Source organism: Podarcis erhardii (assembly GCF_964252035.2).
Source record: "Podarcis erhardii genome assembly, chromosome: 7".
Lineage (NCBI taxonomy): Eukaryota > Metazoa > Chordata > Lepidosauria > Squamata > Lacertidae > Podarcis > Podarcis erhardii.
In genome coordinates, this window is record NC_138511.1 from 3,921,966 (window position 1) to 3,947,499 (window position 25,534).

General features: G+C 46.0%; 1 protein-coding gene across 2 annotated transcripts in view; it reads right to left on the reverse strand.

Moving 5' to 3' along the window:
- The window catches only part of FER1L5 (fer-1 like family member 5), a 374,601-nt gene that overhangs the window by 90,297 nt on the left and 258,770 nt on the right, over positions 1-25,534 (reverse strand). The window contains exons 2-4 of one of the 2 annotated variants that reach the window (XM_081869992.1): positions 4,181-4,347; positions 3,350-3,544; positions 941-989 (exon numbers count right to left, since the gene is read on the reverse strand). In XM_081869992.1, the coding sequence (XP_081726118.1) occupies positions 941-989; positions 3,350-3,424 (124 nt within the window). In that variant the 5' untranslated portion in view covers positions 3,425-3,544; positions 4,181-4,347. Of the gene's footprint in view, positions 1-940; positions 990-3,349; positions 3,554-4,180; positions 4,348-25,534 lie in introns of those variants that run through there. The other variant, XM_081869993.1, reaches the window with a different exon arrangement.

Consider the following 25,534-nt stretch of genomic DNA (forward strand, 5'->3'; position numbering starts at 1 on the left):
TCTGTGGACACTTGGCCTGAAAGCGAGATGAGCGCCACAACCCCATAGTCGCCTTTGACGGGACTTAACAGTCTGGGGTCCTTTACCTTTTTACCTTTTTACCTTTTGCATCAGCCTTCATCAACCTGTTGTCCTCCAGGTGTTTAGGACTACAACTCCCATCAGTCCCAGTCAGCAAGTTGTAGTTTGGACACCTGGAGGGCCCAGGTTTGATGAAACACAAAGCTGCCAGACCATCAGTTCATCTAGTTCAGGGTTGTCCACATGGATTGACAGTGGCTGTTCCTTTCACCTGATACTGGAGCTTTTTAAAATGGGGGATGCCAGGGACTGAGTCTGAGACCAACTGCTTTCAAAGCATGGGCTCTGCCACTGAGATGTGGCCCCTTCCCACACTCCAGATGTGTGACAAGAAAAGCTGGTTTGTTGTTGTTGTTGTTGTTGTTTTTAAAAAACCCTGTATTATGCAAACAGCACATTTGAACAATCTCTCCTCAAACCTTTTACCACCCAAATGTCACCCAGCTCTTCCTCTGGGTGCTGGGATTCTATCTGGCTGTTCCCCACACTTTCCAGTACATGTTTGCACAAGGCCAGCCCAATACATTTTGACACCTGAGCTGGATCCCAAAATGGCACCTCCCTCCCCGCCAGGAGGGGAGGGAACAAAGAGCGAAGAAAGATTGACATCAGGATCTCCTGCCCTGGTGAATCTTGCTGCCAGAGGCAATCACTTCACCTTGCCTCGTGGGTGGGCTGGCCCTGTGTTTGCAGTCCTAAGGTCTAGAATCTTTGTTGCAAGTAATCAAGCTGAGATTCTTAGCAAGCTGAATTCTGCAGCTAACACAATATTCAGACGTCCCATGGTAACATGACTTACTTATAACCTTGACAAGAATACAATTGTTCAAAGGCATGTGGAGCTGCATTATTGCTTTACCTCTGAAGGAACCAGTCACATACGTATCAGGGCGATCTTCCTGTTCAAGCTGTAAATGAGCAGACATAACAAAAACACGCAACATCTTGTGCAACCTCCTGCTTTCCCCTCTATTTCTGAAAAAAGCTGATGATGATCCCTTTTGGTTATTTGCCAGGGATCTCTTAAACTATAGATGTCCCCTTAAGTCTCCCTCTCTTTCTCCACGGTTAATAGTCTGCTAATGAGGACCCCAAACCAATCCAATGGTTGATTCCAAAAGACCCCTTTAAAGCCTGTCACTCAATTTTCCCATTTCAAAGGGAATGGAGCCTTCTTTAGCATGCAGATCTAAGGACGGTCGACATCATAAAGGAGAAAAATGGAAGGAAAACTTATAAAAAGTGAGGTCACAATAGGAAGGCAATAAATATTCCATATGTGAACTGCTCTAAGGATGTAACTTTTATGCTTTTAACTTCCTGTTTGGCTGCCATGGCAAATGGCTGTGCCCATAACAGCAGAGCCCTTTTGTGCGAACAATGAGGATAATATGGGAGTAATTATCCTCCCCAAACCCCTCAGGGCCTGGGCTCTGATACCTGCTGCCTGTTCTGAAGGAATGTGGGGGGCAGGGGGCACTGGGCGCAATGCACCGAGCATCTCAGCAACACTCCAAAGCCGATGCCATGAGCAGAGGACACCTGTTTTTTAAGATAAATATTCGGATTTAATTAACAGGCATGCTCTGAACTAGTGGAGATAAAATAACTTGCTAATTTAACCAGCCACTGAGAAGGATTCGATCTGGAGAAAAGACTTTTGTCGCAACTGAAGAACAACTGTTAGAAATACATGAGTGGACGCTAAGCTTAATTACGAAATGGACTGTGCGAAATTTTGACAATGATTCTGGCAATGACCATTAACGAAAAGATGAAAGGAATTCCTGATTGGAGCTAATGTGTTAGTGCAGAGGTACCATCTCATTAGAAGTTGGTAGGAGACCAAAGAGGAGAATTCTGGATATCTGCCCGGGACTAATGATGGACTGTGATGCAGTTAAAATTATCCCTGTGAGCAGAAAACAAAAGTAACTTCGCTGAGAAGCAAGACAGCACAAAGGACTGGCCCACTTGCTAAATTAACTGATGGGATTAATTTTATAGCCCCAGGGGGAGGTGAGCCTTTATTATTCTCTTTTGATATATTTGTACTTGCAGTTTTACATGGTAAACCTCCCCCGAAGGGCAACTGTTTGAAATATGCAAGCGGGCTTCAAAGAGCATTCTGCTGCCATTATGGCTTAAATATAATACTGACTGGGTGAAGATTTTGGCAGCTACACTCAGCGGAAGGATGGAAAGAATTCTGGACTGGAGTTATTGTGTTTTTGCAGAGGTACCAGCATCCTGGGAGATGGAGCAAGATTACAGAGGGGAATTCTGGATGTCTGCCCGGGGCTAATGGTGTCTCTTTGTTTGGGATGTGGCATATTACGGCTCCTGAGAGCAGAAACTGAAAATGGAATTGCTGGAGTGTGGATTACAACAGGGAAAAATATTTCACACAGAACTACGAAGGCGAAAGTTGAACTGACCACTGGTTGCAAAAATAAATGAAAACAAAATGAAGGATTAACATCGGAATGGTTTATTGACTAATTAAGATGATCAGCACTTCGCGAAATTCAGAGCATGGGTCACCCAAAGATATATAATTTGCCACCTATATCTGGCTTTTTTATTGTATTGTAATTTGGAATGTTTTAATGTGGTTTTTATTGGATTATTAAAATGGAAAACTTAATATTATTATTATTATTAAATAAAGTTTTTAAACTATTTGGATTGGCTGAAAAGGTCCCCTGAATGGTCACATTGTATGTGTGTGTGTGTGTGTGTGTGTGTGTGTGTGTGTGTGTCTATGTATGTGTACACACACACACACACAAACTTGTAGAATTTACATAGCCAATCTCAGAAGAGGGAAGTGACCCTTTTAAGATTATACCTGCTGTAACATTTAAATGAAGTAGACATTTCCCCCCTTATAATTATCACTTTTATCTTATGCAAATGTGATCAGTCAGTTGACTAAAAGCCATGTGATTAATGGACTTAGGACTGAACTATGCATCAAGTTGGCTGTACCCTTTGGCCTTTTTAAACTTTAAATGGGAACCTGGGGAGGAGGGTGCTGATCAGGAATCTCAAGTAGGATCTTAGGCACCATTTCCTGTTCTGCCCTGTGTTTGTTGCATTCCACTGTAGTTCCTCTTCTGCCAAAAAACTACTTGCTGGCTGCTGCAGCACAATTGTAATTGCATTATTCTGCTCCATTCATTTCAGTGCAAAGGAAACACAGTGCAAATGACTCAATCAGTCGTGTATTATTTGTGGACTGGAAGCAGCAACAGTGAATACTCACTGGACTGATTTCTGTTCTGGATGTAGGATGAACCTGAACATAAGAAGAACCTCCTGGATCTGGCCAATGCTGCATCTAGGCTAGCTTCTTGTTCCCAGTGGCCAGAAAACTGGCAAGCAGGACCAGTTGGCAGAAGCTCTCCCTCCTCTCCTGTGGTTTCCAGCAACTGGTATCCAGAAGCATCATTGCCTCTGCCTGTGGAGACAGAGCCATGGGAACACCAGCATTTTCCACACTGGTTTCTGTTTTCATCAGAATTCTCTGACATCCCTAATTTCAGGTCTTTCCCACCTGATCCTTTTAGATATCAGGCATGGGTTGCTGGTGGTCACTATTGGGGGCTCTCGGGGCAGAGGGTAGAGCAACAGAAAGCATACCCTCCAACATTTCACCAATGAAAATGGGGAGATCATTTTCCATAATAATAATAATAACAACAATAATAATTTTATTATTTATGCCCCACCCATCTGACTGGGTTGCCCCAGCCAATCTAAGCAGCTTCCAACATATATAAAAACATAGTAAAATTTAAAACATTTTAAAAATTCCCCATACAGGGCTGCCTTCAGATGGCGCATAACTCCATGCCCTCCAACATTTCTCTAATGAAAATAGGGACAACCTAAGGAAAACCTGGGATCAAATCAGAAACTGGGATGGCTTCTGTAAATCTGGGGCTGTTCTTGGAAAACAGGTCTGCAAAAAGTAGACGGAGCCAGGAATAACAAAAGGCAGAGGGAATGGTAGGCAAAGGAAGCCTCAATGAATTTTGGCCTCAGCAGAATTTAGCCAAGGAGGTTCTTAGCTCAGGTCCCTGCCGATACTTACATTAGCTGACATAGAGCCTTATGGCGGAGTGCAGTGCAGGCAATGAGCATCCCGGCCAGGAATGAAACAAACTGCTGGCCTGTTTTTTGTTGCAGCGTTTTGCCACAGCTGTTGCACATCAGTCAAAAGTGCCGCCCTGGGGCATTTGCAATGCTGTGGGTGGGAATCTATTGAAATGGAAACAGAAAGGAGTGACAAGTTCTATGACTCTGTGAGGTTTAATGGAGGGTGTCAAATCTAATTGGACCTGTTCCTGATGGTTCTGTATGCTGTCAACAAGGCATTCAATTAAATCAAGGGAATAATAATCCCTTGGTAGGTGCTGTAGAGAACTGCAGTTTCCCCAGCAAAAGAGAAAAGTCTTGGTTGTGCCCCCTCAAGGACATAAAGTTGTGGAAAGATGTGGAGCTGGACTACTTTAGTGCCAAAGGAAGAGAATCCAGGTGGCCCCCTCCCTTCCCACTAGTTGACAGGGGGCATGATTCACCAGGCTGGGGGGGGGGGTTGTCTCTGCCCATCCCCCCCCCTACAGCTCCCATTCATTTCAGAAGGGTCTGTGCAGCACAACTTCCTGGAGAAGGAGCACAGTGCAGAGAACAGAGGATCTGCTTTGATTGCAGAAGTTCCCAGTCTCTGGCCTCCCTAGCTAAAAGGAAAGGTTCAGGAAGCAGATAGACCTCTCTCTCTGCCCAAGACCCTGGAGAAAAGCTAGCTGCCAGTCTGTGTAGGCAATCTTGGCAGGGGCGTAGCACTGTCCACAGGCGCCAGGGGCAGGTGTGCACACACACCGCAAGCAGGGATGGAGCGTGCTCACCCAGTCCTTGCTGCTGCCGCTGCCAGGCAGGGACAGGGCATGGAGGGTGAAGAGCACCCTCCCCACCTGGTCTCTGCCCAGTGTGTGAGAACCCGCCCATCTCGGCCTGTGTCCTAATGGTATGGTTACCAGATTTTTTTCAATGAATGCGGGGACACTTTTTTTTTTTTTTTGAAGCTGAGTAGCAACAGGGAGTCAATAGTGGGGATGGTGAGGCAAAAGACCCTGGGCCCAAGCACACATGCATATCGTATAAAGGTGCAAAGCCCTTCTTTCCCACTCCGTGAAACATAAATGCACAGGGTTTTTTTTAAAAAAACTGGGCAACGGCGCATCACCCACCCGTGACTCCCGAGCTCCCCCTTCCCCCTTTGTTTTGACAGATCAGAGGAGGTTCATGGGCGGGCGGGCGACCGTTGCCCAGGAGAGGCCAGCCTGGTGGTGCAGTTGGCCCTAGCTGGCTTCAGGAGCTGCTCACTGCTCGCTGCCGTGGCGCCCACCATTTTTCCTGCACCACGACAGTGAGCAGCTCCTGAAGCCAGCCAGAGCCAACTGCACTACCAGGCTGGCTCTGGGCTGCTGAGGCTGAGGCTGCCGCTGCCACGTTTCCTGGGGACAGATTTCCAACTCTGAGGACTGTCCCTGGGAACATCTGGTAACCCTACCCAATGAGACATATGTGCTTTACTTCAGAGCAGACATGCACAGGATTGTGCTGTTATGCACATAAACTTGAGGCCGAGTCCAAAACGGGGTTTCAGTCACTTGGTAAAATGGTTGCTAGTCAGACTTTAGAACTCAAGGCAATTGTTCCCAGGGCAGCTGATAAGAAGGTGTAACAGAGGAGTGGCTGCAGATATGGGGGGGGGGAGAGACAGAAATGGGGTGCATAAAGAAAAGAGGGTGACTGTGACAGAATAGAGAGAGGCTAACTGAATAAGCAGAAAAGAAAATACATACCGGCACCTCCCCTCCCCTAAGTGTGGAACTTACAACTTCATGGTGAGCACTGGCACCATTTTGTTCTTAAAAAAGAGAAAAGCTCTGCAAAGCAGTATGTCCATCTATAAGGGTCTGCTGGTGCAAACAACATTGAAAGCACAGAACTGCTCTTAAACCCTAATAAGCACAAATAACCATGAATACACAAAAGAACGAAAAAGATCCCGCTGGATCAGTCCAATCTTTACGCAGCAGATTTACACCTTGAGGACCCATTTGAGACAGCTTTAGAGGCTGATTTAAAGATCCAGAAGAAGAAGAAGGTGGTGCAGTCATGGGTGGGCTGTACCACTTTGAAATGTGGGTGAAAATCAGGCCTGTAGGAATACAGGTCTGGCCTAGCTTTCTTCCTGGCATGCCAGTTTTCTCTCTGCAGGGATCGTTTTTTTAAGAGGAAGCATTTGACCAAGTCACTTCACGTTTGCAACCTAAACTTGTACAGCAAAGAAGTAGCTTGCTTGATTTATTTATTGTATTTTTAGCCGAAAAGGCTCTCAGAGTAGCTTACAAATATCAGTTCCAAGACAGTCCCTGAACATATATTTAGGCTGCACATATACCATCCATTTAAAGCACACACCCTACAAGAATCCTGGGAACTGTAGTTTCTTAAGGGTGCTGGGAACTGTAGTTGTAAATGAGGGGTAACTACGGTTTTTAGAGGAAGTCTTCAGAGAGGGTGTTTTAAATGCATGGTGTGTACACAGCCCTACTAATGATTCTTAAAACAATGGGGGAGGGACTCCAAGCCATTAGGGAAGTAACCTTACAGGGTTTATTATATTATTCTTTTTTTACACACATTAATATGCAATGGAAAAGCACTTTTATATGTGACTAACGCTTGATACTCAATGAAGCCTTTTGTTCAGAAAGTTTTGACCATTGTATCACCTCAGATATTAATGCACCTCACCTAATCCTCTCTGCGTTATTAGGGGAAAATCAAATGGATGCAACCTCTTTGACCTTAACTTTTCCTATTAAGTTACTCAGGCTTACGGACAGAACCTGCTCTCTCTTGGAACATTGTCTTTATCCCCTAGACCACATAAATTAGGGATCTGCAAATATCTATCATTACCCATATTGATGGAATATATAGTGAAGGTAACAGATTTATTTGGAGTTTTAGGTTGTTTTGTTGTTGTTGTTGCTGCTGTCGCTGCTGCCCCTAAAGTAATTTCAAATCCTTCTGAGGTTTTTCATTGTTTTTGTTCATTAGTAATAGTAAATAGAAAAGAAAAGAAAAAAGCATCAGCACAAAAATCTGAGATTTTTTAAATAGACATCTTAATCAACTGTAATTTCACAAAATGAATTTGCTGTTTTGTGATTGAATGCCCCCTGCTGTCCAGCCCTGTTCTTAAGGTTCTGATTATGTTCTGATTATGTTCTGTTCTGATTATGGAACATCAGGGGATCTTCTTTTCTCTAACTGGGGAAGTTTGCTCTTCTGCAGATTTCCAAACTGTTTAGCTTTTTGGAGACCTGCTGCTTCTTCCTTCTTCAAGGCAGCTCTACCCTCATGACACCTGAGGGAGCAGACCTCTCTCTCTGCTGCTCCAGAAGATTCTTGATGTTCCACAATCAGAAGGCAATTACCACAAGAACAAGGCTGGACAGCAGGTGACATTCAATCACATTCCTGCAAGTTCATGAAATTATAGTTGATTCGGATGTCTTGTGCAACAAACCTGCTTCCCCAAAACCTAAGACTTTTATGCTGATGTTTATTTTATTTCAATTGCAAATGAAAGCCCCACCCTCTCCCTCCTTTGAAATTGCATGAATGGAAGCACCAGAGTAAGGAGAGAGGGAAGGGGAGACTGAAAGGGTTTTGTGGTACAGGGCACCCTTCTCCAGGGCAGAGGTGAGAAACCAGTGGCTCCAGTTCCCATTATCCTCAACCCCTGATGGCTGGGACTGATGGGAGTTGGAGTCCAACAATATCTGGAGAGCCACCGGTTCCCCACCCCTGCTCTAGGGACATGCTGTGCTCTTCTGCATCTGTAAATAAAATGGCATTTTTCAATAGTTTCATGAGTCTCTCCTGAAGGGGAGGCTTTCCTCTCTATTTCTGGACCGTTTTAGGGTTGGTAGTCATTGAACATTGACTCAAGGGTTACCTTATTGGCCATCCCATAACTACCTAAGCCTTGAGGTCTTTTCAAAAAGTACTAACTTACTAGCTGCCTTGCAGTCACAGAGACAACCACAGAGTTTGTGGTTGAGTCTCCAGTGAAGACAGCTATGATTGTAGGTCACAATGAAACAAAGGCAAACATCTTCCATCCTCCCTCCTTTGGGGCAGGTAACTTTTTGTGTTTCATTCCAGTCTTCGTAGACTTCTACCTTTCTCTTTCCCCCAGTCTGGCTGCCTTTCTGCTCTTTTGTTAAGAAGGCAAGAGTAGCCTGCTGGATCAGGCCAATGGCCCATCTAGTCCAGCATCCTGTTCTCACAGTGGCCAACAAGATGCCTCCATGTGAAACCTGCAAGCAGGATTCGAGCACCAGAGCATTCTTCCCATGATTCCTTGGAGGTGCCATGGCGCGCCCTGCCCCAGCTTGCCCCGCCCCCAGGAGCAGGGCATGCACACCACCCTGGGCAACTGAGCGGCTAGCTACGCCACTGGCACCACCACCTGAGCAGAAGAAGAGCATAGCTGGAGGCCAACAGCAAGTGCAGCATGTCTGTAGAGCAGGCAGGGGGAATTTGTTGGACCCCCCATCAGCCCCAGCCAGTGGGGGGTGAGGATAATGGGAAGTGGAGCCACAGCTTCCTCACCCAGTCCTTAGAGAGGGAGGCCCTGTATCACAAGACCCTTTCAGCCTTCCTCTCTGTCTCTCTCTCTCCCTTCCTTCCTTCCTTCCTTCCTTCCTTCCTTCCTTCCGTCCTTCCTCCATCCCTCCCCCCCCCCTTATTCAGGTGTTTCCTTTCATACAGTTCCAAAGGAGGGAGAGGATGGTGACATTCTGATTCTGCCCTCTCTGTCACTTCAATCTCTTTGGCTTTGTTGCCCTCCACATGTTAGGGGCTGAGATCCTGTAGCAATCCAGTGAAATTTTGTACAGGGGTGAGCAGACTTCAGACTTCTGAGATAAGCTTTGCTTTAAACACACACGCACACACACACACACACACACACACACACATCCCAAGGTCGCCCAATAGTGGGCCAGCCAGCTAGGAGTACATTAAGGATTCAGGAACAGGATGCCTCAGAGCATATGTTCAGCTCAGGTATTTCCGAACAGTACCAGCAACGAGCTAGACAAGTCTTTTTCACATAAAAATCCACACCTGGTTTCCCCTCAAGAATTCTTTTCCACCAACCTAATTATTTGTTAATCTTCTGCAAATCACTCAGAGGTCAACCAGTGGATGCTGATTTACCCTGCTCACGACTAATTTCGAACTCTGGGAGATCAGGCTTCTAAACTGAATGGGGGAATCTGTACCATAGAGAAGCCCCCCCACCCCCTGCAACCAACAGGAGAAGTTCAATGCAAAACATTGGTTACTAATACGCAGCCTCACTTTCTGAGTGTTTAGATCTGTAAACTGGTGTCAGTTGGGACTGGTAGTGTCATGAGCTCCATGGAGATTTTTTTGAGCAGGACTGGTCAGAAGGGGAGGAGGAGAAAGAATGGGATGAGAGTGCTGAGCTCAATGCAAGGAAGGGCTCAGAAATCTTCCAGAAGGCACCCCCACCTGCCGGGACTGGATGTTCCAGCAGAGGAGGGGGAGACTGAACCAGCCGCTGTCCTGCTCCTGCCAGTGTGAGCCACTTCCAAATAAGCCCCAGAAGGTCATGCTTCTCGCAGAATAAAGTTGGAGATGGAGCCATATTCGCAACTTCCACTGGGTTTGAGGTGTATTACAGAATCCATTTCTGATGAAGACATATTACTGTACTGACTCTTCCACTAATAAGGTTGGTTTGTCATAATACAGCAGGGTCCCTGTATGGTGCTGAGTTTTTTCTCCCTCAAGACTAATCTCCTATTTCAAGGCTTAGTTTTATGGCAGTATTAAAGGCAAAACTGATTGGACTTTTTTCTCCTAAGTGAGCTGGTGATTCCAGAAGACTGCATGGAAACAAGCATGCTTTGGGACTGTGGAATTCAGCTTAATGCTATGATGTTCCTGTGATACCAGTAACTGAGGAGGCTCCTGAACCTTGATCAGATAATGAGCCGGCTGGGCAGGCTCTGAGGCTGTCTCTATTGGGTGCACCAGTGTGAGCAGACCCAACCTACTTGCAGGAGTGCCCGCTTGCTTGTCCCATTGGTTTGGACCTGAAAAATACAAATGACCGTGTCCTCCCTCATCTTCAAAAAGAGGGCAAAGGGTGCTGAGACAACTTTCATTGTGCCTAGTCGTGTATGTTACATCTCTGCTTTGAAGCACTGAACTGTGTAACCTGTATGTTTAGGCCATGTAGTGACTTGTGTAATAAAGCCTTGGGGAATAACTGAGCCAAGAGTCTGAGTCCTATGGCCACAAAAGGGAGCAAGGACAGGGAGGGGGTAAGGCAGGAGGCCAACAGTAGGTGGCACCAAAGCCAGTGACAGGCAGAGCCAACTAATTCTAGCTTTGTCTCCCTTCTCCTTCCTGCTGAGTTCTTTGTGGGCAACAGTGACACTAAGGAAGAGGAAGTTTACAGGCAGATTATATGTACGAAGGCAGGAAGCTGGGGCTGGTTGTTCTGCTCTCTCTCAAGGGCAATGTTTTCCTTGCACAATGCAAGAAACAAGTGCACCCAACAAGGCAGATTCCTTTAAATGAATGCTTTTGATGAGGAGAGTTTTAAATCTATTGGCAATGGCAAATGGATTAATGACACCATGCATTACACAACTGGGGGTACAGCAGGAAAAAACCATATCCAAAGCAGTTTCACATGGTCTTTCACCTATAACTGCTTTCCTGTAAAAGAACAGTCCAACTTCAGTGATGATTATCTGGAAAGTGACTTTACACATTGTGCTAAGATTCACCCAGTTTTCAAGCTACAATAATTATGCAATCATGTCATGGCGGTTAAAATTAAGGCAGAGATAGAACAGGGAAAAGAGCACTTTAAACCAAAAAAGGCATTCTTAAGCATCAAACACTGAGGTTTTTAATCCTCAAAGTGAAATGAAATGTATTCTGTAATTAGTGGAGCTGTACATCTATTTCAGTCACTCCAAGCCCTTCCCATCCACCAATCAGGTATTATATTTCAACAAAGCAATTTTCAAGGGAAAAACGGCCAGTATGCTACAAGCAGGAGCAATGATGTAAAATCCCCCCGCCCCCCGCCCCCCGCTTTCTTCCTTTTGGTCAACTTTTTTAAAAACAAGCACCCAGTCTTCATTCATTCTATCATAGAATGTTGCAGGAGTGAGAAGCAACTGCTGTCCTTTCCAACTGTGCCCCAGATTGCAGCCCATTTACTTTGCTCCACAGAATTCAATGGGGGCCACTGAGATCCAAGCCAGCCCCTCCTCACATAAGGTAAAGGTAAAGGGACCCCTGATCATTAGGTCCAGTCGTGACTGACTCTGGGGTTGTGGCACTCATCTCACTTTATTGGCTGAGGAAGCCGGAGTACAGCTTCCGGATCATGTGGCCAGCATGACTTAGCCTCTCCTGGCGAACCAGAGCAGCACACGGAAATGCCGTTTACCTTCCCGCCGGAGCGGTACCTATTTATCTACTTGCACTTTGACGTGCTTTCGAACTGCTAGGTTGGCAGGAGCAGGGACGGAGCAACGGGAGCTCATCCCGTTGCGGGGATTCAAACCGCCGAACTTCTGATCGGCAAATCTTAGGCTCTATGGTTTAACCCACAGCGCCACCCATGTCCCTCTTCACATAGTCTTTCCCTTATTTTTCACATAGTCTTTCCCTTATTTTCCTGTGCAGGTCATGTTCCTGTAGTTTGTAATCCATGAGATTTGGGTGGATTACTAATTCAGTTCCCTTGTATTACCAGAATGTATTAATTTGGAAAGCCCTGAAGTGACCCCATGACGAAAATAAAGACACCTGCACCCACTGTATTAACGCCGCACGGGACTTTTTAATGTGTTCTTATGACCTACTGGTGGCGGAAGGAGCGAGCCACATTCCAGTGAGTGAGCCTCTCCCTGGCTGTAATACTAGTGTTAGCCTGCTCACTGGTCAGAGCTGAAGGAGCTAAAGGGCAGAGTGATTAGGAGAGGTGGCTGGGGAAGATGAAACAGGTTTGAAAAAGCAACTGAAACCAGCTTAGGTAAGATTGCTTAACAAAACAATTGGGAATTTTTTTAGAGTAAATGAAGGGATTTCATTCTGCTGAAATTCATCACTTACAACTTTAAAAAGGGACACACGTAATTTTTACCTGTGATCTCTGCTGTGGTTGATTTCAAATACTGTGGACATATATCTTTTTCAGGTATTCATCTCTTAAAAGTGTTACGAGAGGAATTAAATTTTACAATAAAAGGAAACTGAAGGAAAATAGAAAATCAAAGAAGACTTAATCCTAATAACACAGGGACAGTAAATTGTACACAGATGATGGTCCTTGAGAAAGTCACGCAAAAAACAGTTTAGCCAAAAAAATTTAAACTGAAAACTCAGAAAAATACCGAGATAAGATTGCCATGGATGGAGAGAGAGATAGGCAACTTGAAAACTTGCTGAAAAGGCAAAGAAAGCATTTTGAAGATGAAGCTGCTGATGGCGACTGGAGAGGGACTGCTCAGGGACACGGCAAGTCCTGGATCCTGTGGGAAAGTGCTTTCTCTGAGGGAAGTTGCTGAGAGTGGCTAGAGGGGTGGATTAGGACCTGGGAGACTAGAGTTCAAATCCTCCCTCTGCCATGAAGCAGCTCTCTATCTCTCAGCCTAACCTACCTCACAGGGTTGTTGTGAGGATCAAATGAGGAAGCAGGACTTCCGGGTTGGCGCCATCGCCGAATGGCGGACTCCCTCCGAGCTCCGGAGGGAGTCTGCTCGGCAGGGGCTGGGTCCTACCGCACCGGCGATGCGGGGACCCTTAAAAACCACGGCCAGAGGAGGCCGTGGACATGGAGACTCGGCTGGCACCGTTAGCGCCCTCCCGACTCGTGAAGGAGCCTTTTTAAAGGCTCCGGATCGGGTGCCGGGGAGAAGCGTGGTGCTTGAGTTCTCTGCTATCCCTGCCGAGCGCAGCCGCATGCCATCCGGCGGAGAGCGCTGACTTCTTCTATTGAAAATTCGGATCTAAAAGAAGAACCCGTGAGTAAATTGGAATATGGACTAAAAAAAGGGGACAAATTTTTAAAATTTGGAGCGAACGGGGGAGGTGGAAAAAAGGAAGTCAGCCCCCCCTAAATTGTAGAAGAGCCAAAACAAAGGAATGGATAACTAAGAACGAGAGTAACCTAATTTCACCGAATTAGCAACTTCGCGAGGGAAATTTATAAGATTGAGCCGGAGGAGAAAAGTGGAATTTGTATTCCCCCCCCCGGAACCCCTGGAGCGATTCGTGAAAATGCCTGGAGAAGAGCACGTGGAAATGCTTGGAGAAGAGTAACGGAGGTTTTGACAGGTTTTGACAGCCGTCAAGGAGCTGTCAAAACGGAAGAATGTAACAGAGACTTGGTTATGGACTTTGCCGGATACATTTGATATAAGTTGAGTATAAATTGTTTCAAATTGTCTAAATAAGGATAAACAAGCTATTTGGACTGGTGGATGGGCTTTGGAAGGGAACTTTGTTATGGGAATCCATCTAGAGGAGCATGTGTTTTTGACAGGAAACTTGTGCAGTTGAATAGAACTTTTAATCTCCTGGGAAACTGCAGAAATGGAACATTATTTTGTCTACAGAGGTCTACACACTATAGGAAACAATGGAACTATCTGTTGGAAAATGAAAGGATCATGATGTAATGTTTTGTTCCTGAACAACAAGCCTCTGCAGGGATATTAGAAACTTTTGGAGAAAGAACATTTTTGTGGGAGAACAGAGAAACAAAAAGGAGGAGAATGGCCGACAAGAATAAGGAAACAACAAGAACTGGACAGAAATGGGAAAGGGGACATTTGGGATATCCAGATTTGACAAGCTTATGGAATTAAAATTGGAGTTTCTACTCCTGGATATAAAATCTGGATAGAAAAAATGGACCCTCTTCTCGATAGACTTTTTTTAGGATTGGACATTCGTAATTAAATGATTGGACATTCGCAATTAATAAGACTGGCAAAGAATCAGAGGGATGTGTGTTTAATGTAATGTGGGAACTCCAGGAAGATATTAGAGATGGAGGGTTAGGAGAAACGTAACAGGGAAAAAGGGGAGGGAAAGTTGGAATCCAAAGGTTGTAAAATTATTATTTAATTCTATGTTGTCGTTTTTTATTTGTATTAAAGGGGGAAACTCGTGGAAGGGAATAGATCGAGCTTAGGGGGATGGGAATTACGCTAAACTGGGTAATGGAGGATGATTGCAATTTGGGGATAAGAATTTGTTGAACCTAATTGTTTATTTGGAAGATTTGGAATACATGAGGGGGTGGGGAGGGGAAGTCCTAGTTATTGGAAAAAGTTTATAAATTGGATTTAATTTGTTTTAATTTGGAAAATCTTAATAAAAATTATTCAAATGAGGAAGCAGACTAGAAGATCAACTCCACTCAGCCTTTCCAGCAGAACCTGCAAGATTACGAAAAGAGATGGGAAATGGAGCTCCAAAGGTAACTATGGAACAGGCCAAGCAAAATTACCCCTTATGCGTAACGTGGCTCTCTGGCGCTAATACCCAAGGTTTGGGGATTTCATCTTTTTTTGCTGCTTAGCTTGGGCAACACAAAGCGTTGACTCTGCAAAAAACCCTGGGTCCTCCAGGACTGAAGGTAAGAGGTTTGAAATACCCGATTTAAAAGCCGATCTAGCAGTCAGCTTCCTTTGCCAGTAAACTTTGCAGCCGGAAACTAGCGTTGCACTTGAACGGTGCAATCGGTGGAAGAGGATGACCATCCCAGATCGAAGGAGGGTCCCCCTCTTTGGTCAAGGGCATCCAATAGTTGCGCTCCTTTGCTAGAACCTGCAAACCTTTGGCTAAGCATCTTCCAAGAACACCATTTGAGACATAGTGCCTTACTTGGATGTGTCTGGAGTCTTGGAAGCTGGACTACCCTACGTTCTCCTACAGATGGACCTTCAGGGGTTTGCAGCTTCGAGCAGGGGAGCGCAGCTCTCGTATACCCTTGACTGAAGAAGGGTACACTCCTTCGATCTGGGATGGTCGTCCTCTTCCACCGAGCGCGCAGCTTCGGGAGGGACACACATGGTAACAAGAAAGTCCTCTTGAATTTGAAGAGGCGGTGACAGGCTCCGATACCTCCCAAGTCAAGCCAAAACGCTACATCACAATGATAGCAGCAATATAGATGGAGACATTCTGCCTGAAGGACATCTAGGTGAATATCCCTTTCTTGGCTGGGAAGAAAATTTGTATTGTGTTCCTTCTGCAACTTTTTGTGCTAAGACTCTTTCAGGTGGCGGTGACCGAGTCGTCAGAAGAGGCCCTATTCGGTGTCAACACAATGAAGCTCACCTGCAGGTAGGAGAACACTTCTTCTTTTGTTGCAGCTCCTCTTTTCTTCCAGCTTCGCAGAGCTCACTGTACCTGAAGCAGATCTGTTCAGTTGACGAGAAAGAAGATGCAATGTGAGGAAGAGCTCTTGATACATGAAGAAAAAGCCTGCAGTGAGAGTCACCAGCATCAGGACAGTGCTGCTTGAGGTAAGTTCACGTTCCACCACCCCGTTGGTTTCTTTTTATTCAGGCAATGTTTTTTGGATTGCTCTCCCGTTTTTCCCATTTTCTCTTCTGGTTTTCTCTTCCCAGTTCTCTCCAAAGATCCTGCAAGGCTCATATGAAATGAATGGTCTTCCAAAAAACAAGACACTATTTTCTGGAGGATTGGTGGAAGGCGGCTGGGGATAAGCTAGTGACTCTAGATCGCAACGCAACAGAAGGAGCTGCCAGACACATGAAGTCACCAACACTCAGATGAAGCCACCTCTTCCTGCAGAGTCACAGAAGTCACGGTTGACGTATTTTACAAACAAACAAGCAAACCAAGAATCAAAAAACTCTTTCCATGGAATTGGTGTGGTGGGGCTGGGGAGAAACTAGGAACTGTGGATTGCTTTTCACACCCCAAGAGAAGGAACTGCCGGGCGCACAAAGTCACCCTTCAAAGGGACAAACTCAGAAAAATACCAAGATGGAGATGTTAAAGAGAATCCAGAAAACGAAAAATACTTAACGGGAAAAGCCAAGAGAAAAGGAAGATAAATGAAGGAATATGAAGTGAGCTCAAGTTTGAGTTACCTTTCAAACTAGTCTTTGGATGAAAAGAAGGAGCACATGGATATGAGGTCTGCTTCAAGCAGATGGAAAATGAGTAGGGAAAATAGAAGGCATTTCTTTCACGAGGCAACTAGAGAAGTTGTTTCCTGACAAGAAAGTTGGGGTTTTTTGTTGCTGAAGCTAGAAATGTGCATGTGGAGAAAAAAGAAAGAAGACAAGGAGAGGACAAAACCACGCCTTCTAATTTCATGTTGGCTCAGGATGCCCTGGACGGAGAGAGAGATGGGCAAGTTGAAAACTTGCTGAAAAGGCAAAGAAAGCATTTTGAAGATGAAGCTGCTGATGGCGACTGGAGAGGGACTGCTCAGGGACACGGCAAGTCCTGGATCCTGTGGGAAAGTGCTTTCTCTGAGGGAAGTTGCTGAGAGTGGCTAGAGGGGTGGATTAGGACCTGGGAGACTAGAGTTCAAATCCTCCCTCTGCCATGAAGCAGCTCGCTATCTCTCAGCCTAACCTACCTCACAGGGTTGTTGTGAGGATCAAATGAGGAAGCAGACTAGAAGATCAACTCCACTCAGCCTTTCCAGCAGAACCTGCAAGATTACGAAAAGAGATGGGAAATGGAGCTCCAAAGGTAACTATGGAACAGGCCAGGCAAAATTACCCCTTATGCGTAACGTGGCTCTCTGGCGCTAATACCCAAGGTTTGGGGATTTCATCTTTTTTTGCTACATAGCTCGGGCAACACAAAGCGTTGACTCTGCAAAAAACCCTGGATCCTCCAGGACTGAAGGTAAGAGGTTTGAAATACCCGATTTAAAAGCCGATCTAGCAGTCAGCTTCCTTTGCCAGTAACTTTGCAGCCGGAAACTAGCGTTGCACTTGAAGGAAGGTAACTATTCAATACTTTTCAGAGGTGCCGACAGGTTGCGGCAAGCCCCTTTGCGCCCTGTTACCATAAAGGATTCTTCTGCATATGCTCATCTTAAAATGGAGCCCTCAACTCTGGAAGATGTCTCCAATGTGTCCTGCAAGTGGAGGATTCCAGTGGAGGTAGAACGAATGCTAGGAGGTTATAGAGTTGAACTGAAAGGCCTGGCCTTTCTTCCAGCAGCAATGACCAGATGACATAATAAATGGGAAACGGACGTCAAAAGGTAACGATGCAACAGGGCAGGCCAAACTATCACCGATATGTGATGTGGATGTGGGTGTAATCACTCTAAAATCAGGGCTTAGAATTCCATTGACAAATGCGTTAAGAGGTGGATTCTGCTGTATCCCTTAGCGCTCCATGTGCGTCCCTCCCCAAGCGGCGCGCTCGGTGGAAGAGGACGACCATCCCAGATCGAAGGAGGGTCCCCTTCTTTGGTCAAGGGCATGTGATAGTTGCGCTCCCTTGCTAGAACCTGCAAACCTTTGGCTAAGCATCTTCCAAGAACACCATTTGAGACATAGTGCCTTACTTGGATGTGTCTGGAGTCTTGGAAGCTGGACTACCCTACGTTCTCCTACAAATGGACCTCCAGGGGTTTGCAGCTTCGAGCAGGGGAGCGCAGCTCTCGTATACCCTTGACTGAAGAAGGGTACACTCCTTCGATCTGGGATGGTCGTCCTCTTCCACCGAGCGCGCAGCTTCGGGAGGGACACACATGGTAACTAGAAAGTCCTCTTGAATTTGAAGAGGCGGTGACAGGCTCCGATACCTCCCAAGTCAAGCCAAAACGCTACATCACAATGATAGCAGCAATATAGATGGAGACATTCTGCCTGAAGGACATCTAGGTGAATATCCCTTTCTTGGCTGGGAAGAAAATTTGTATTGTGTTCCTTCTGCAACTTTTTGTGCTAAGACTCTTTCAGGTGGCGGTGACCGAGTCGTCAGAAGAGGCCCTATTCGGTGTCAACACAATGAAGCTCACCTGCAGGTAGGAGAACACTTCTTCTTTTGTTGCAGCTCCTCTTTTCTTCCAGCTTCGCAGAGCTCACTGTACCTGAAGCAGATCTGTTCAGTTGACGAGAAAGAAGATGCAATGTGAGGAAGAGCTCTTGATACATGAAGAAAAAGCCTGCAGTGAGAGTCACCAGCATCAGGACAGTGCTGCTTGAGGTAAATTCACGTTCCACCACCCCGTTGGTTTCTTTTTATTCAGGCAATGTTTTTTGGATTGCTCTCCCGTTTTTCCCATTTTCTCTTCTGGTTTTCTCTTCCCAGTTCTCTCCAAAGATCCTGCAAGGCTCAAATGAAATGAATGGTCTTCCAAAAAACAAGACACTATTTTCTGGAGGATTGGTGGAAGGCGGCTGGGGATAAGCTAGTGACTCTAGATCGCAACGCAACAGAAGGAGCTGCCAGACACATGAAGTCACCAACACTCAGATGAAGCCACCTCTTCCTGCAGAGTCACAGAAGTCACGGTTGACGTATTTTACAAACAAACAAGCAAACCAAGAATCAAAAAACTCTTTCCATGGAATTGGTGTGGTGGGGCTGGGGAGAAACTAGGAACTGTGGATTGCTTTTCACACCCCAAGAGAAGGAACTGCCGGGCGCACAAAGTCACCCTTCAAAGGGACAAACTCAGAAAAATACCAAGATGGAGATGTTAAAGAGAATCCAGAAAACGAAAAATACTTAACGGGAAAAGCCAAGAGAAAAGGAAGATAAATGAAGGAATATGAAGTGAGCTCAAGTTTGAGTTACCTTTCAAACTAGTCTTTGGATGAAAAGAAGGAGCACATGGATATGAGGTCTGCTTCAAGCAGATGGAAAATGAGTAGGGAAAATAGAAGGCATTTCTTTCACGAGGCAACTAGAGAAGTTGTTTCCTGACAAGAAAGTTGGGGTTTTTTGTTGCTGAAGCTAGAAATGTGCATGTGGAGAAAAAAGAAAGAAGACAAGGAGAGGACAAAACCACGCCTTCTAATTTCATGTTGGCTCAGGATGCCCTGGACGGAGAGAGAGATGGGCAAGTTGAAAACTTGCTGAAAAGGCAAAGAAAGCATTTTGAAGATGAAGCTGCTGATGGCGACTGGAGAGGGACTGCTCAGGGACACGGCAAGTCCTGGATCCTGTGGGAAAGTGCTTTCTCTGAGGGAAGTTGCTGAGAGTGGCTAGAGGGGTGGATTAGGACCTGGGAGACTAGAGTTCAAATCCTCCCTCTGCCATGAAGCAGCTCGCTATCTCTCAGCCTAACCTACCTCACAGGGTTGTTGTGAGGATCAAATGAGGAAGCAGACTAGAAGATCAACTCCACTCAGCCTTTCCAGCAGAACCTGCAAGATTACGAAAAGAGATGGGAAATGGAGCTCCAAAGGTAACTATGGAACAGGCCAGGCAAAATTACCCCTTATGCGTAACGTGGCTCTCTGGCGCTAATACCCAAGGTTTGGGGATTTCATCTTTTTTTGCTACATAGCTCGGGCAACACAAAGCGTTGACTCTGCAAAAAACCCTGGATCCTCCAGGACTGAAGGTAAGAGGTTTGAAATACCCGATTTAAAAGCCGATCTAGCAGTCAGCTTCCTTTGCCAGTAACTTTGCAGCCGGAAACTAGCGTTGCACTTGAAGGAAGGTAACTATTCAATACTTTTCAGAGGTGGCGACAGGTTGCGGCAAGCCCCTTTGCGCCCTGTTACCATAAAGGATTCTTCTGCATATGCTCATCTTAAAATGGAGCCCTCAACTCTGGAAGATGTCTCCAATGTGTCCTGCAAGTGGAGGATTCCAGTGGAGGTAGAACGAATGCTAGGAGGTTATAGAGTTGAACTGAAAGGCCTGGCCTTTCTTCCAGCAGCAATGACCAGATGACATAATAAATGGGAAACGGACGTCAAAAGGTAACGATGCAACAGGGCAGGCCAAACTATCACCGATATGTGATGTGGATGTGGGTGTAATCACTCTAAAATCAGGGCTTAGAATTCCATTGACAAATGCGTTAAGAGGTGGATTCTGCTGTATCCCTTAGCGCTCCATGTGCGTCCCTCCCCAAGCGGCGCGCTCGGTGGAAGAGGACGACCATCCCAGATCGAAGGAGGGTCCCCTTCTTTGGTCAAGGGCATGTGATAGTTGCGCTCCCTTGCTAGAACCTGCAAACCTTTGGCTAAGCATCTTCCAAGAACACCATTTGAGACATAGTGCCTTACTTGGATGTGTCTGGAGTCTTGGAAGCTGGACTACCCTACGTTCTCCTACAAATGGACCTCCAGGGGTTTGCAGCTTCGAGCAGGGGAGCGCAGCTCTCGTATACCCTTGACTGAAGAAGGGTACACTCCTTCGATCTGGGATGGTCGTCCTCTTCCACCGAGCGCGCAGCTTCGGGAGGGACACACATGGTAACTAGAAAGTCCTCTTGAATTTGAAGAGGCGGTGACAGGCTCCGATACCTCCCAAGTCAAGCCAAAACGCTACATCACAATGATAGCAGCAATATAGATGGAGACATTCTGCCTGAAGGACATCTAGGTGAATATCCCTTTCTTGGCTGGGAAGAAAATTTGTATTGTGTTCCTTCTGCAACTTTTTGTGCTAAGACTCTTTCAGGTGGCGGTGACCGAGTCGTCAGAAGAGGCCCTATTCGGTGTCAACACAATGAAGCTCACCTGCAGGTAGGAGAACACTTCTTCTTTTGTTGCAGCTCCTCTTTTCTTCCAGCTTCGCAGAGCTCACTGTACCTGAAGCAGATCTGTTCAGTTGACGAGAAAGAAGATGCAATGTGAGGAAGAGCTCTTGATACATGAAGAAAAAGCCTGCAGTGAGAGTCACCAGCATCAGGACAGTGCTGCTTGAGGTAAATTCACGTTCCACCACCCCGTTGGTTTCTTTTTATTCAGGCAATGTTTTTTGGATTGCTCTCCCGTTTTTCCCATTTTCTCTTCTGGTTTTCTCTTCCCAGTTCTCTCCAAAGATCCTGCAAGGCTCATATGAAATGAATGGTCTTCCAAAAAACAAGACACTATTTTCTGGAGGATTGGTGGAAGGCGGCTGGGGATAAGCTAGTGACTCTAGATCGCAACGCAACAGAAGGAGCTGCCAGACACATGAAGTCACCAACACTCAGATGAAGCCACCTCTTCCTGCAGAGTCACAGAAGTCACGGTTGACGTATTTTACAAACAAACAAGCAAACCAAGAATCAAAAAACTCTTTCCATGGAATTGGTGTGGTGGGGCTGGGGAGAAACTAGGAACTGTGGATTGCTTTTCACACCCCAAGAGAAGGAACTGCCGGGCGCACAAAGTCACCCTTCAAAGGGACAAACTCAGAAAAATACCAAGATGGAGATGTTAAAGAGAATCCAGAAAACGAAAAATACTTAACGGGAAAAGCCAAGAGAAAAGGAAGATAAATGAAGGAATATGAAGTGAGCTCAAGTTTGAGTTACCTTTCAAACTAGTCTTTGGATGAAAAGAAGGAGCACATGGATATGAGGTCTGCTTCAAGCAGATGGAAAATGAGTAGGGAAAATAGAAGGCATTTCTTTCACGAGGCAACTAGAGAAGTTGTTTCCTGACAAGAAAGTTGGGGTTTTTTGTTGCTGAAGCTAGAAATGTGCATGTGGAGAAAAAAGAAAGAAGACAAGGAGAGGACAAAACCACGCCTTCTAATTTCATGTTGGCTCAGGATGCCCTGGACGGAGAGAGAGATGGGCAAGTTGAAAACTTGCTGAAAAGGCAAAGAAAGCATTTTGAAGATGAAGCTGCTGATGGCGACTGGAGAGGGACTGCTCAGGGACACGGCAAGTCCTGGATCCTGTGGGAAAGTGCTTTCTCTGAGGGAAGTTGCTGAGAGTGGCTAGAGGGGTGGATTAGGACCTGGGAGACTAGAGTTCAAATCCTCCCTCTGCCATGAAGCAGCTCGCTATCTCTCAGCCTAACCTACCTCACAGGGTTGTTGTGAGGATCAAATGAGGAAGCAGACTAGAAGATCAACTCCACTCAGCCTTTCCAGCAGAACCTGCAAGATTACGAAAAGAGATGGGAAATGGAGCTCCAAAGGTAACTATGGAACAGGCCAGGCAAAATTACCCCTTATGCATAACGTGGCTCTCTGGCGCTAATACCCAAGGTTTGGGGATTTCATCTTTTATTGCTACATAGCTCGGGCAACACAAAGCGTTGACTCTGCAAAAAACCCTGGATCCTCCAGTACTGAAGGTAAGAGGTTTGAAATACCCGATTTAAAAGCCGATCTAGCAGTCAGCTTCCTTTGCCAGTAACTTTGCAGCCGGAAACTAGCGTTGCACTTGAAGGAAGGTAACTATTCAATACTTTTCAGAGGTGGCGACAGGTTGCGGCAAGCCCCTTTGCGCCCTGTTACCATAAAGGATTCTTCTGCATATGCTCATCTTAAAATGGAGCCCTCAACTCTGGAAGATGTCTCCAATGTGTCCTGCAAGTGGAGGATTCCAGTGGAGGTAGAACGAATGCTAGGAGGTTATAGAGTTGAACTGAAAGGCCTGGCCTTTCTTCCAGCAGCAATGACCAGATGACATAATAAATGGGAAACGGACGTCAAAAGGTAACGATGCAACAGGGCAGGCCAAACTATCACCGATATGTGATGTGGATGTGGGTGTAATCACTCTAAAATCAGGGCTTAGGATTCCATTGACAAATGCGTTAAGGGGTGGATTCTGCTGTATCCCTTAGCGCTCCATGTGCGTCCCTCCCCAAGCGGCGCGCTCGGTGGAAGAGGACGACCATCCCAGATCGAAGGAGGGTCCCCTTCTTTGGTCAAGGGCATGTGATAGTTGCGCTCCCTTGCTAGAACCTGCAAACCTTTGGCTAAGCATCTTCCAAGAACACCCTTTGAGACATAGTGCCTTACTTGGATGTGTCTGGAGTCTTGGAAGCTGGACTACCCTACGTTCTCCTACAAATGGACCTTCAGGGGTTTGCAGCTTCGAGCAGGGGAGCGCAGCTCTCGTATACCCTTGACTGAAGAAGGGTACACTCCTTCGATCTGGGATGGTCGTCCTCTTCCACCGAGCGCGCAGCTTCGGGAGGGACACACATGGTAACTAGAAAGTCCTCTTGAATTTGAAGAGGCGGTGACAGGCTCCGATGCCTCCCAAGTCAAGCCAAAACGCTACATCACAATGATAGCAGCAATATAGATGGAGACATTCTGCCTGAAGGACATCTAGGTGAATATCCCTTTCTTGGCTGGGAAGAAAATTTGTATTGTGTTCCTTCTGCAACTTTTTGTGCTAAGACTCTTTCAGGTGGCGGTGACCGAGTCGTCAGAAGAGGCCCTATTCGGGGTCAACACAATGAAGCTTACCTGCAGGTAGGAGAACATTTCTTCTTTTGTTGCAGCTCCTCTTTTCTTCCAGCTTCGCAGAGCTCACTGTACCTGAAGCAGATCTGTTCAGTTGACGAGAAAGAAGATGCAATGTGAGGAAGAGCTCTTGATACATCAAGAAAAAGCCTGCAGTGAGAGTCACCAGCATCAGGACAGTGCTGCTTGAGGTAAATTCACGTTCCACCACCCCGTTGGTTTCTTTTTATTCAGGCAATGTTTTTTGGATTGCTCTCCCGTTTTTCCCATTTTCTCTTCTGGTTTTCTCTTCCCAGTTCTCTCCAAAGATCCTGCAAGGCTCAAATGAAATGAATGGTCTTCCAAAAAACAAGACACTATTTTCTGGAGGATTGGTGGAAGGCGGCTGGGGATAAGCTAGTGACTCTAGATCGCAACGCAACAGAAGGAGCTGCCAGACACATGAAGTCACCAACACTCAGATGAAGCCACCTCTTCCTGCAGAGTCACAGAAGTCACGGTTGACGTATTTTACAAACAAACAAGCAAACCAAGAATCAAAAAACTCTTTCCATGGAATTGGTGTGGTGGGGCTGGGGAGAAACTAGGAACTGTGGATTGCTTTTCACACCCCAAGAGAAGGAACTGCCGGGCGCACAAAGTCACCCTTCAAAGGGACAAACTCAGAAAAATACCAAGATGGAGATGTTAAAGAGAATCCAGAAAACGAAAAATACTTTACGGGAAAAGCCAAGAGAAAAGGAAGATAAATGAAGGAATATGAAGTGAGCTCAAGTTTGAGTTACCTTTCAAACTAGTCTTTGGATGAAAAGAAGGAGCACATGGATATGAGGTCTGCTTCAAGCAGATGGAAAATGAGTAGGGAAAATAGAAGGCATTTCTTTCACGAGGCAACTAGAGAAGTTGTTTCCTGACAAGAAAGTTGGGGTTTTTTGTTGCTGAAGCTAGAAATGTGCATGTGGAGAAAAAAGAAAGAAGACAAGGAGAGGACAAAACCACGCCTTCTAATTTCATGTTGGCTCAGGATGCCCTGGACGGAGAGAGAGATGGGCAAGTTGAAAACTTGCTGAAAAGGCAAAGAAAGCATTTTGAAGATGAAGCTGCTGATGGCGACTGGAGAGGGACTGCTCAGGGACACGGCAAGTCCTGGATCCTGTGGGAAAGTGCTTTCTCTGAGGGAAGTTGCTGAGAGTGGCTAGAGGGGTGGATTAGGACCTGGGAGACTAGAGTTCAAATCCTCCCTCTGCCATGAAGCAGCTCGCTATCTCTCAGCCTAACCTACCTCACAGGGTTGTTGTGAGGATCAAATGAGGAAGCAGACTAGAAGATCAACTCCACTCAGCCTTTCCAGCAGAACCTGCAAGATTACGAAAAGAGATGGGAAATGGAGCTCCAAAGGTAACTATGGAACAGGCCAGGCAAAATTACCCCTTATGCGTAACGTGGCTCTCTGGCGCTAATACCCAAGGTTTGGGGATTTCATCTTTTTTTGCTACATAGCTCGGGCAACACAAAGCGTTGACTCTGCAAAAAACCCTGGATCCTCCAGTACTGAAGGTAAGAGGTTTGAAATACCCGATTTAAAAGCCGATCTAGCAGTCAGCTTCCCTTGCCAGTAACTTTGCAGCCGGAAACTAGCGTTGCACTTGAAGGAAGGTAACTATTCAATACTTTTCAGAGGTGGCGACAGGTTGCGGCAAGCCCCTTTGCGCCCTGTTACCATAAAGGATTCTTCTGCATATGCTCATCTTAAAATGGAGCCCTCAACTCTGGAAGATGTCTCCAATGTGTCCTGCAAGTGGAGGATTCCAGTGGAGGTAGAACGAATGCTAGGAGGTTATAGAGTTGAACTGAAAGGCCTGGCCTTTCTTCCAGCAGCAATGACCAGATGACATAATAAATGGGAAAC